This window comes from Solenopsis invicta, chromosome 2 (genome assembly GCF_016802725.1).
Source record: "Solenopsis invicta isolate M01_SB chromosome 2, UNIL_Sinv_3.0, whole genome shotgun sequence".
NCBI lineage: Eukaryota > Metazoa > Arthropoda > Insecta > Hymenoptera > Formicidae > Solenopsis > Solenopsis invicta.
Window position 1 is genome coordinate 883656 of NC_052665.1, and position 12430 is coordinate 896085.

Sequence of the window (12430 nt, forward strand, 5' to 3'; positions counted from 1 at the left end):
GTTTTTTCTTACGGGATTGCTTACGTGCTCCTATACTGGCAGTCTTACGTGCTCCCGTACTGGAAATGGGTAGCTTACGGGCTACGCTACTGGCTCGCGTACTGGATTTTCGTAATAGATCATGTCCTATTTTTCTTACGTGATTCTGTACTGGTTTATTGTGAAAGCCAATCAGGACCCAGTCTGTATAGGTTATACTGGGTTATACCAGGTTATACTGTCAAAGTGTTGTCAAAGTTCAAACGTGAATTCACTTCGCAAACATGACGTCGTGCAAAAATGAAAAGACTTCAAAATAGTCCAAAAAAAGTATTTTATGTTTAATAGAGGCCTACTAATAGGAACCATGTTTATATGCGATAAACACACCAAATTACCATAATAAGCACAGTAAAAGGCATTAAAGAATGTATTGACTGTCGACTCCATAAACGTCGGCGATATTTATTTTGTTGTCGCAATTTTTCAATAATTAAAAATAATGCAATAGCAATTTTACGACAATGTACAACTGTTGCAATAATTTCATCCATCTCATCTATCTCATCCATATTTAAGCGTGCCGCTTCTATGAAACAAATTTCAGTTGCTCAGCCCGTACGAAAACTCACACCGTGTGAAGCCACGGCCAGTAGCACTACCAGTATCATTGCCCGTACGGTAGCAAGTAAGAAAATCCAGTTAGAAATCCAGTAAGAAAAAACATATCGTCTGCGGCAGGCTTAAGTCACAACTATGAATATGGGCCCGAGTTATAGCATCGTGGACATAGATCTTAACATTTTCATTTCAAAATTATCGATATCTTTCCTACGTTTTAACTTGTACAGAGTCAAACAAGGTTGGTATGACAAGATTTTTGCGACCAAAAATAAACGAGAGGATAAAGAATTAGACAGAGACGCTCGAGTTTTGCGCACACCATGCTTACTCCCACCATGACCATATAGTTGCCGGTTGGCGGCATACCGGTATTACCGGTTCGGTAAGCGTGTTTGTAATAGTGTGAAAAAGCGCATGCGTGGTTAGGATTGCTGATGCAATCCTCCTTTAGTCTTACCTAATTATTTTTCGCCATTCCCATTTATAATCCTGTATTTCACATACTATTTTTGTTTAATGGCCAAATCGTCCCCGCCCTACTAGTTCACTGGGGACGGGTGCCAAATCAATCGGAAGAAGAAGAAGAAGCATTTGGCATCATTGGTTCTGCCACATCAGTATCTTGAAAAATTTTTTCTCTGATATTACATTCAGAAGTGATCAGTCACAAGTTTGATTTGATAAAAGAAAACGAAGGAAATCAGTTACAATATACGTGCACACATATTAAACTAATCTGCTGAATAATGCACAATAATATTGAAGCACATTTGGAGAAAAACTTGAAATCTTAAATTCAATTCAATCAAGATATAGCAGCAAACGAACATTATGGCAGAGAAAGAAGTAAGTTTTCTCCTCTCCACCCTCTACATCACTCACGTATACGACGCGTGCATGCACTACATTTTTTTCTTAACTTCGTCGAGTGTGCCTTATCGAAATATTGGAAATACATAAGAATTTTGTATAAATAAATACATTTGTGATATTAACTAAAATGACATTTCTAGACATTTTGTATAACGAAGAAAACTTGTACATACATATATCAGTGCTTTCCAGCTACGACACAAATCGACACTGTGTAACACAGTGTCCATTAGTGTAAGAGAGAAAATTTTAGTTGTTTCACTCACACTAATGGACACTGTGTTACACAGTGTTGACTTGTGTCGTAGCTGGAAAGCACCCTATGTATCTCATATCAAATCTGTTTTTTACTAACACATATAATTTGAAATTACAATTTAAAATTATTTACTGTAAAATATGTATTTTAAACGAATATATTATTACGAATATATAAAATTTAAGATGGCATTCAATTTTATATACTGTGCATGAAAAATATATTTTTAAAAAATCACACTTATAAAATAATATTGAGTTATAATCATATCAATATGCATAATTATAAATAAGAGTCTTTCTTTAAATGTAATGAAAATTATAACCTGCCTAAAGCTTATGAATATAAAGCCAGTTTAATAATTATTGAAATTAGATGCAATATTTTGACAAAACTTTTAACTTTATGAAATCAGTCAAATAATCAATGAAAATAGTACAATTTAATCTTATCACTTGTGTTTTTAATCAGCTTTTTTTTGTAATTTTCTTATATAAAATGTTATTTTATTAAAAAAAAAAAATAAATGTATTTTGGGTGTTTCAAAAATCTTTATGTAGTTTTGATAAAATTGGATTTCCTTTCATACACATGCACGCACGCACGCACGCACGCACGCACGCACGCACGCACGCACGCACGCACGCACGCACGCACGCACGCACGCACGCACGCACGCACGCACGCACGCACGCACGCACGCACGCACGCACGCACGCACGCACACGCACGCACGCACGCACGCACGCACGCACGCACGCACGCACGCACGCACGCACGCACGCACGCACGCACGCACGCACGCACGCACGCACGCACGCACGCACACGCACGCACGCACGCACGCACGCACGCACGCACGCACGCACGCACGCACGCACGCACGCACGCACGCAGGCACGCACGCACGCACGCACGCACGCACGCACGCACGCACGCACGCACACAAATATATATTCTAAGGGTTTTTATGTTTTTATTATAGAATAGGCTGAAAATATTGTACAAAAACAACATAGAAATCTTTAGACCATTAGAAACATTCTGATCTTGATTGATTTTCATCATTTATAAATAATTTTATTATTTCTAGATTTCTGATGTAAAAGAAGTTATATCTACGAAGATTTCCCTAGAAGAAAATCAAACATCCACAGAATCATTGTCACGTTTTCCTTTGTATACCAAGAGCTATTCTCAAACAAGTATCGAGATGACTACATCTGAGTATACATGGACAATTGATCAGTTTAAGATTTTTTCTGACACTGTACCTATATTACGTTCTGCACCATTCCCAGAAAGCGGACAATTCATGATTCAAATAAATTTTCCAACTCAAGCTGATCTGGCAAAAAATATAAAATTATATGTACTTACTAAGAAAGCATTTACTGGTTTATGTTCTATTACTATAATGTATCCACCTGAAAAAATTTTATTATCAAAAACAAAGTTGGGTAGTGTATCAAATATGACATTATTACTTGAAATTCCAATATCTAAATTTGGCTTTCATCGTAATTCAGACACACATAACTCAGATAAAATAAATCAAATACATTCAAATAAACCTTTGTTTAAACGCGTACAACATAATAATGATTCATTTGGTTCGAGGCCATGTGAAGATACATCATCTTCCGGTTATTTTCCACAATTTTCCACTGTAAATTCAAAATCAAATTCAAGTACATTAGCTTTCAATTTTTCTGCAAATTCCGTAAATTCAAAATCAAATTCTAATTCTGATTCTAATAATGATTCATTTGATCAGAGCTCACATAAATGTGTCGATATTCCTGTAAATTCAAAATCAAATTTAAATTATAATGTATTTGGTTCAAACTCAGATAAAAGTACATTTTCTTTCAATATTCCTGTAAATTCTGTAAATTCTAATTCAAATGCACATAATTCAGATTCATTATTAAATACGTTGTATGATAAGCTGCAATGTATAGTAAGTTGCAAGTTTGAAGTTTATCAACAAGTGTTGTGTAATACTTTATATATGAATTTACTACCGTCTTCAACAGTATTAAAACTTAATGGAAACTCAACCCTCGACGAGTTTGACATTATGAATGAAAAATCAATCAAATTTATAGTCGAGAAAGAACAATATGTTATACAAAAGAAATTATTGTATGCTACTAACAGTAACTACTTTAAGAATATCTGTCTTACACATGAAGGAGTAGAAAAAGATATGACAAGTGAATTACAAACAAATAATGAAATAGAAGCTTTTAAACAGATTTTATTATTTATTATAACTGGCTCACAATCAGTAGAATCGTATGATTATAATACGCTTAAAAAATTATTAATAACAGCTGATAAATATAATGTACCAACCTTAAAATTAACGTGTGAACATTATTTGTTGCGCAAAATTGAAATTAAAAATGCTGTTGAACTTATGCAACTTGCTTTATTGTACAATGCAAAATTTTTAGAAATGGATTCAGTAAAGTTTATCAAATTTCATATAAAAGAAATTGTGAATACTGAAGAATTTAAAAATCTGTCACAAAAAGATTCAAATAAGATAATGGAATTAATTGAGGAAAGTCAACTTGAAGTCAGTACTCAGAAATACTTTTTTACCGCCAATAACAAATAAGATATTTACATTAAACAATGTTTGATCCATGTAATATTGCTAGTAGATATAAATGAATACTACATGATAAAACTTTTTTCATTTAACTGATTAAAGCTTACTACAAATATATTATAATTTTTAATTTTTATACATGTATATTAAGCATTTATATAAAAATAAGTTTCAACACAAATGAAAAGTACTTCTTTCAAGTCTGTACGACATTTATTACATTTAACATTTAATCGTAATTTTTTCAAGTTTACAAGTTGATCTAAGATAAAAGAAAAAATAGAAAATTAAAAATCTTTGTACACCGAACGTTAATGTTAACTATAAATGTTTTTTTGTCAGTATTGTATCCGATTATAAATTTTCAATTGTTTTTTAGATTATCCTGAGTGCATATTATAATGTCAGATCGTTAGACAATCTTTTTCAAGTAGATTGGTTTTATTAAATGTGAAGATGATTTTTGTTTTTCTGCGTTTGTTATAATTATAAGTTTTTTAATATTGCGATTATTGTGGATGTCAATCCAATAGACATAAATGCAGCGTAAAATCAACATTTTAAATATTACTTTAAAGTTTCTTGTTTATTGCGAACAAAATTATTGTATGCTACTAACAGTAACTACTAACAGTAATTAAAATAAAATAAAATTTATATCTTAATTAATAAATAAAGAAACTTATAGATTATTTCATTATTTCATTATTTATTCATTTTTCAATCTAAGTTTATTATATCTCTAATTGAAATATGTCAAATAAAGTCCCATATAGCACAGAATACAACATAACATTTCAGCAACATTGCAGCAAAATTATAAGAAATATTGAGGTTGCTGCAACATTATTAGAATGTTCTGCGTTAGATGGATACTTGTAAAGATATTCGAGTTAATAAAAATACAGTCCGAACGTCTGCAAATAGAAAAATATTTAACAAAAATTATAAATCACCTGTGAAAATTGCAGTCAAATTTGATTATTATTATTTTAAAGTCGCTTATAGATTCGATTTAAAAATAAGAATAAAAATAATTTTTTTGATTAATTTTGTATCTTTACGTTAATCTCCTCTCTCTCCCTCTCTTCCTCTGCCCTCCCCCCTCTCTCCCTCACTCCCCCCTGCTCTCTCCCTCCCCCCTCTCTCTCCCTTTCTTTCTCTCTTTTTCTCTCTTTCTCTCTCTCTTTCTCTCTCTTGTATAATTAGCTTGTTCGTATTTAGTTTTTTTAGCAACTTGTTTAAATATAGAAATTTAAGTAAACTATATCTGAAATAAATTTTCTTGTAAAAAGTTTAGACTGCATTTTAGAACGAAGAAAGTTCATATACGTACCACGTGTTAAATTTATTTTTTTACATTTGTAATTTAAATATAGTCAATTTATAGTCAATTTATTGTTTGTAAAATCTGGAAATTGGGAATGAATCTATTACTTATAAGAATTCAAAATAGAACTCTGTTTATATCTGTAATATGAAAAATAAATGTTTAAAAAATTGCACACTTATATAACATATATTTTAAAACTAATATGTACACATAAAGATAGGTTAATTATAATGTTATGTAAATAAAAATTAATAAATTTTATATAGAGCGTGTAAAGTTTAGATAAGAAAATAATTTATAAATTATTTTATCGAAATTAATGAAACATACTTTGATAAAATTTTTAATTAATTTTTGAAATCGATTATAATCAAAAATATTCGTATTTAAGTTCTTTTCTACAGTTAAGGTACTCATTCAATTTTATTTTTTGATTGTTATACGTTAAAGATTATTATACTTCAAAAATATATATTACATATAAAATATTTAGAAAATCTTTATATACCTTTGGTGAAATCAGATTTCAAGTGGCTCATATATCAAAAATATCATATGGCGTTTTGAAAAATCCTTTCTGAAGTGTTACACATGAAATGTAAAAAGCTGAAATTTTTTTGAAATCTTTTCGCAACAATTAGTGTTGTATAAATGTATTTAAACTATTAAGAGAAATATGCTCAAGTTTTACACAAATTCTCAAACGTAATAATAGAAAAATCTATAAAATTAAAAAATTTTTGTACATATGTATTTTCATATGCAGTACGCTGCAGCAGTAAATATATTATGTATGTGATTCACATTTATCTTTCTTCTTTTTCTTTGTAACGTAGAAAGAAAGAGAGAAAAGATGAACTGTAAATCAAGCATAAATTGTTGCTATAAGCGTTAAGTTACTATTTATCTGACTGTTCTGCGATCTCGGTCTCGGTATCTTGATGTTACATTCAGAAGTTTGTAATAATCTGCTAAAAGAAAATATACAAAATTAATTGCCATATCTGTAGATTATTAAAGTAATCATCATTTGAACGGTGCAGAATATCTCATTGCATATCTGAAACAGAATTTAAAGTCTTAGTTTAATCAAGTCTTAGTTTAATCTTAAGTTTAATCAAGATATTAGCGGAAAACAAACACATAATGGTAAGTATATTTAATTGACCGGCCGGTCAATCAAAACACTCCGATTGACTGACCGAATCAACCCTCCCACCCTAACCCCCACCGGGCGCAACGGGGATATATAAGGACCACCACAACCGAAGGGAGCTCAGTATTGGAGCTCTCAGCCTTGATGATGCAAACTGCAATGTTTGCGAAACGTCGGCAAAGTGCCCAACACGCACGTGGTATCCATCCAAAAATAATCCTCTCGATTAACGATATCAATGGTCACGAAAGCTTCAAGACACGTATTTAAGTTCGTTTCTATGATTAAAATATTCATTTAATTTCATTTTTTTGATTGTTATATGTTAAATATTATTTTATTTAAAAAATATATATTAAATATAAAATATTTTACAAATTTTTATATACTTTTGGTAAAATTGCAAGTTTTAAGTGTCTCATGCATATAAAAATTTCATACATTTTGCAAAAACGTCCTTTTTAAAAGACGTCCTTGTTGTACATAAAAAATGTGAAAGATTAAAATCTTTTTAAAAATTTTTTGCAACAATTAATATTGTAGAATTAAATTAAAACTATAAATAAAAAAATTTGAATATTTAAACTATAATAAAAAAATTATGCTCACATTTTACATAAATACTCGAACGTCATAATAGAACAATCTATAAAATTAAAAAATTTTTGATAATACTTTGTGACACATATTCATTCTTAATTTTATTAAATGTTTTACGTAGGCTTTTCCTATCTGTTGCCATCATTTGCTACATTGAGATACGAATGAGATGAGGGAAACTATATAGGAAGGTGATCGGTACATATGCGCTCAGCGCTTACAGCTAAGTTATTTTCAAGCGTAATAACTTTTAGTAAAATAAACAATGCAAAAATTGTCCTTTTAATCATTTCTTATCTTGTTAAAATATATATTTCTTGTTTAGCCGAGACGCTGCACGGTTCAACCGGATGTGCCAATAATATAGACAAAATATAGACATAATATATAATGTAGACAAAAAGACATCTTAAAGATGTCTTGCATGTCTTGCAAGATATCTTAATAATTGTCGTAAAGACATCTTTTAGAAGTCTTTTAGAAGTCTTACGCAACAGTTTTAGACATCTTTTAGATATCTTGAGATATCTAAAAGTTATCTTTAAGATATCTTAAAGACATTTTGGAGATATCTTTAAGACATCTTTAAGATATCTTTACGATCTCTTTAGATCTCTTTAAGATATCTTTAAAAAACGCCTTGAAGATATTTTGTACGGCTGAATAAATTTAATGTATTTCAAATACAAAGTATAAAATATTAGTATACTTATATTAGTATTTAAATTACAAAATACAAAATACTGGCAATATTGATTTAAAATACAAAATATTAATTAAGTTGTACTTTGTATTTCAAATCAAAAGATTTTTAGTAATTTGTATTTTATAATTTAAATATTAAGTTTGCCAATATTTTGTATTTTGTATTTGACATACTTTTTGCCCAGCCTTGATAATGCAGTAAGCCTCAAGCTTTAAAAAATTGATCAATCATTATAGTCGATTATTCTTCTCACATTCGACTGTAATCATGGTCTACCGGCTTAAATTATTTAAATTTTACATCAATCTAGAATCTAAACCTAAGCATGCACTCTTAAACATTGGGTGTGTCTAGCAAGTAACACTGAGAACAAATAATAACATAAATATCTTAGATTCAGAATAAATTACATAATAAATAAAGATAAACAATAAAGATAATACATAAATATTTTACTAAAAATATTTTTATTAGTATAATTAAAGTAGATGAAAATTAAATGCTAGTAGAATAGGACAAATCAATTTAAACCATATGAAAATGAATTCTTATTTTAACAAATTAGATGAAAATATATGTTGCGCATATCATCTGTTATATGTATATTTTATTAATATCAGAAAATATTTGATAATATTAAATATCTTTAATGTATTAATCTCAAATATAAATATTTATACAACGGATTTGTCAGACTACAAACCAAGAAACTTTACATTAATGGGATGAAAGAAGAATATTTATTAGTCTAATTAGGTAAATAATATAATGAACAAAATGTTTGACCTTTACTTTGTCATTAACATTTTTCTTTATTATATTATACATTTTAATTTTCATTTACTATAATATTTTAAATTAATCTTATTTTTATATTCCAAATTTGTTTTAAATATACGAATTTTATCACAATTATATATAAATTTTCATTGCAATATATTTTGGAATGCACTTCTACGTCACCCATCCGTTTCACCCGGCTCAAAGACCCATGTGGTTTTTCCACTCTTTCGGGATAGACAGAGTGACAATGTCAACGACCCACCTGATGTTCGATAGGGGCACTCTAAAGAAATCTGAACGCTTTTTAGGTGCCTGGGTGCACCCGGGTAGGGAATCTGAACGCATCCCTGATGAAACCAGTTTGATGTCGAGAGATGTCGCCAAGGCTAGTTGGAGGACAAATAAATGTTTTTTAAATGGAGTGCCTTATTTTTTATTACAGAATGTAATCTTTGAAGTAGAGTATTTAAAGAATTAATGAAAAGGCTATCGTAGTTATAAAAAACTAGAGAAAAAACTAGAGAAAATTTGAAAAAAAATAGCGACTAACTAGATATAAAGGAATCTCAATTGTTCATTTTTCAAATTGTAACATTACATTGTTTATGTAATGTTACAATTGTTTATGTAGATTATACGTAAAAAAAAACAGTAATTCTAGAGCCCTAAAAGTTAGTTGTTTGTCATCGCTAGAATTTTGTAATATAAATATTGTATAATTTGACAATTGCTTAATTCATAATAATTTATCGAAATCGTTGATTTCTTGGAGTTCACATGCAAGATAGAAGCGGGAGAATTCAGGCGTTGTCTTTACGATGGCTTATACATACACGAATGCACGATAGCGCGTCTCGGTTTCTCAAAGCACCTTAATTTTATTTATATATTATCATCGCGCCTTTATAATCAGTACAACAAGTACAATGCACTCCCAAAAATATCCGAAAGGAAATCCTTGAACGAAGCATTTTTTTCGCACCACATTCGCGGAACATTAAGCTGAAGCGTCGGTGCGTTATTTATTGTAACCGTGCGCGGCTATAGCTCGCACGGTTGCATATTCCGCAATTTTGCATTTCCGGTGCAACAAGAGCTCGTGGGATGATCATTGCCAAGCGGATATGCAAGACGATCAAAGTAGCTAATAAGACTACAGCACGTTACTGCATTATTCGTTATTCATATTATTGGGTGTTATTCGTTATTCGCGTTATTTGTACTTTAAACATTATTTATTATTTGTATTATTTATTATTCATATTATTCGTTATTCGCATTATTCATTATTTGAATCATAGACATTATTTATTATTTGCGTTATTTATTATTTGTATCATACTTTATTAGCATTATTTTTATTTGTATTATTTTTATTTGCAATATTCTTTCTTTTCTCATTATCTGCATGTTAATTTCTTTTTTCATTGTTGCTATTATATCCAATAAAAGATAAAAAAAATTAAACTTGGATAATATCTCTATATTCTCACCTCATTTTTATCGGTTTTATAAAGCTGATTTTTAAAGTGCAAATAAATTTATAGAAACGCTACAAAAGTCACGTTTATTTTCACTTTTAATTTAAAGATACATTTATGATTACAGTTATTAAAGACATAATAAAATAATTAATAAAATAAAATTAAAAATAGAAACTAAATAAATAAAGTAGTAAAATAAATAAAAAAATAAGTTAAATAATAAGATTAAATAATAAATAAAATAATAAAATAAATGGAAAACAATAAATTAAATTGCTGATTCAAATAAAATTTTATTTACAAAATTTTATTTATAATTTTTATTTGTATTTTGTAAATATTGAATAATAAATAAGATTTTATTTACAAATAATAAATAAATTTCTATTTAAATAAAAATTTTATTCAAAATTATTTTATTTGAGATAGTTGAATAAATTTTTATTAGAATAAAAAATTATTTATTATTTATAAATAAAACGTTATTCAAAAATATTTTTATTTGAGATAAACGAATAAATTTTTATTCAAATAAAAAATTATTCATTATTCATAAATAAAATTTTATGGTAAACCTTTACAAAAGGGGAGCAGTTTCTGACGACCTTAACCTTGACATACTGTATGTTATCAATGGGAAGGTACTGAGTGACATACAAAAGATTTTAAGTAATGCTCACTTTTTATTAAAAAAATATCATTACAGAAAGAAAAAACAGTTTTTCTTACTTATTTCAAAAAATATTCATTTTAAAAGTATTTATTTCAATTACTAGCTTCATTTTTTGTTTGACACATTAAAAAATGACAAACAAAAAATGAAGCTAGTAATAAGCTCTATAAAAAAGGTCATATACATATTTTATTTAATTTCAATACTTTTGTCGTTATTGTAGAAAAACTGTTTTGCGTCGAAAGGGTTTTCAACGCAAAACAGTTTTTTTACAATATACAGAGAACGCGTGGACCGGGGAGGGGCTTCGCCCCATCCCCTGCACCCCCTCCCCGTATTTTTTCTAACCCAACCCACTTCGTCTCACGTCCATTAATGACGGGATGGGTGCTGGAGAGAGTGAGCTATAATTTCAAATCTAATATCGCAACGTCAATTAGATATTCTTGGCCAAATTACAATTAAAATAGAGTTAGGTTGGGTTAGAAAAAATACGGGGACGGGCAGAGCCTGTGAGTCGATAGTGTCGCTTGTCTAATTGTGAGTATTGTATCTTTGCTTGGACTCGCCATCCAAAGAATTTTAGAGTGAGAGTTATACAGAGAGAGAGTGAGAGAGGACAGGAGGATAGAACCTGTTTCCCCTTTTATCCGTCTTTTCTCGTTCGATGCTCGTTCCAGCAGATTTGTTATCGCGATTACAGGCAAAAATCGTTATAGGCAACTCAGTCAATCGAAAGCATTCCACCCTTATGAAAAATATTGCTGAAAAAATTACACATAAAAATCACACACAGAATCTGCCATTTTCTGTGTGTAACTTTTTTGGCAGTAATACTTTTTCATAACGGCAGTAAAGGATGAAAACTTTTTTAAAACGTTTCTGTGTCATGAGCTTAAATCATAAACATTAAATTTTAGACCGGGTTACTTTAAGAACAATAAATTCAAGAGGTATTTTGACATCAAACTCAGCACGGCAATCAATTTATTTCATATACTTTACTTTTGTATGTTACGCTGGCACCGCCACTGTACATTGCTTTAATCCATTACTAATCAATATTTTCAATATTTCTTTGCAGTATTTTAGAGCAATTAATTAGAATTAGCAAAAATTCTAATGTACTTGCTTTTTGTTTATTATATTCTATATCTTCTTTCCGGAGTTGGAATGCTAGCGTAACGTTAAATCAGTATCTCCACTTTTGATTTTAATTGCCAGCAAACAAGTAAAAGCTATAAATTTGGGACTAGAGTAATAAATTAGCAATAAATGAGTTATTAATTACGCCATATCCCCAACTTTTTTTTAATGATGAGGGAGCTAGTTTTACA

At 29.6% G+C, this 12430-nt stretch overlaps 1 protein-coding gene across 1 annotated transcript; it reads left to right on the forward strand.

The window, feature by feature from the left end:
• The first annotated feature begins 629 nt into the window (after positions 1-629).
• LOC113004138 (putative uncharacterized protein DDB_G0282133) lies at positions 630-5050 on the forward strand. The gene is made up of 2 exons (XM_026136520.2): positions 630-1449; positions 2829-5050. Exons 1-2 carry the CDS (start codon positions 1435-1437, stop codon positions 4362-4364), a joined length of 1551 nt encoding a protein of 516 aa, XP_025992305.1. The 5' UTR covers positions 630-1434; the 3' UTR covers positions 4365-5050.
• The last annotated feature ends 7380 nt before the right edge of the window (positions 5051-12430 follow it).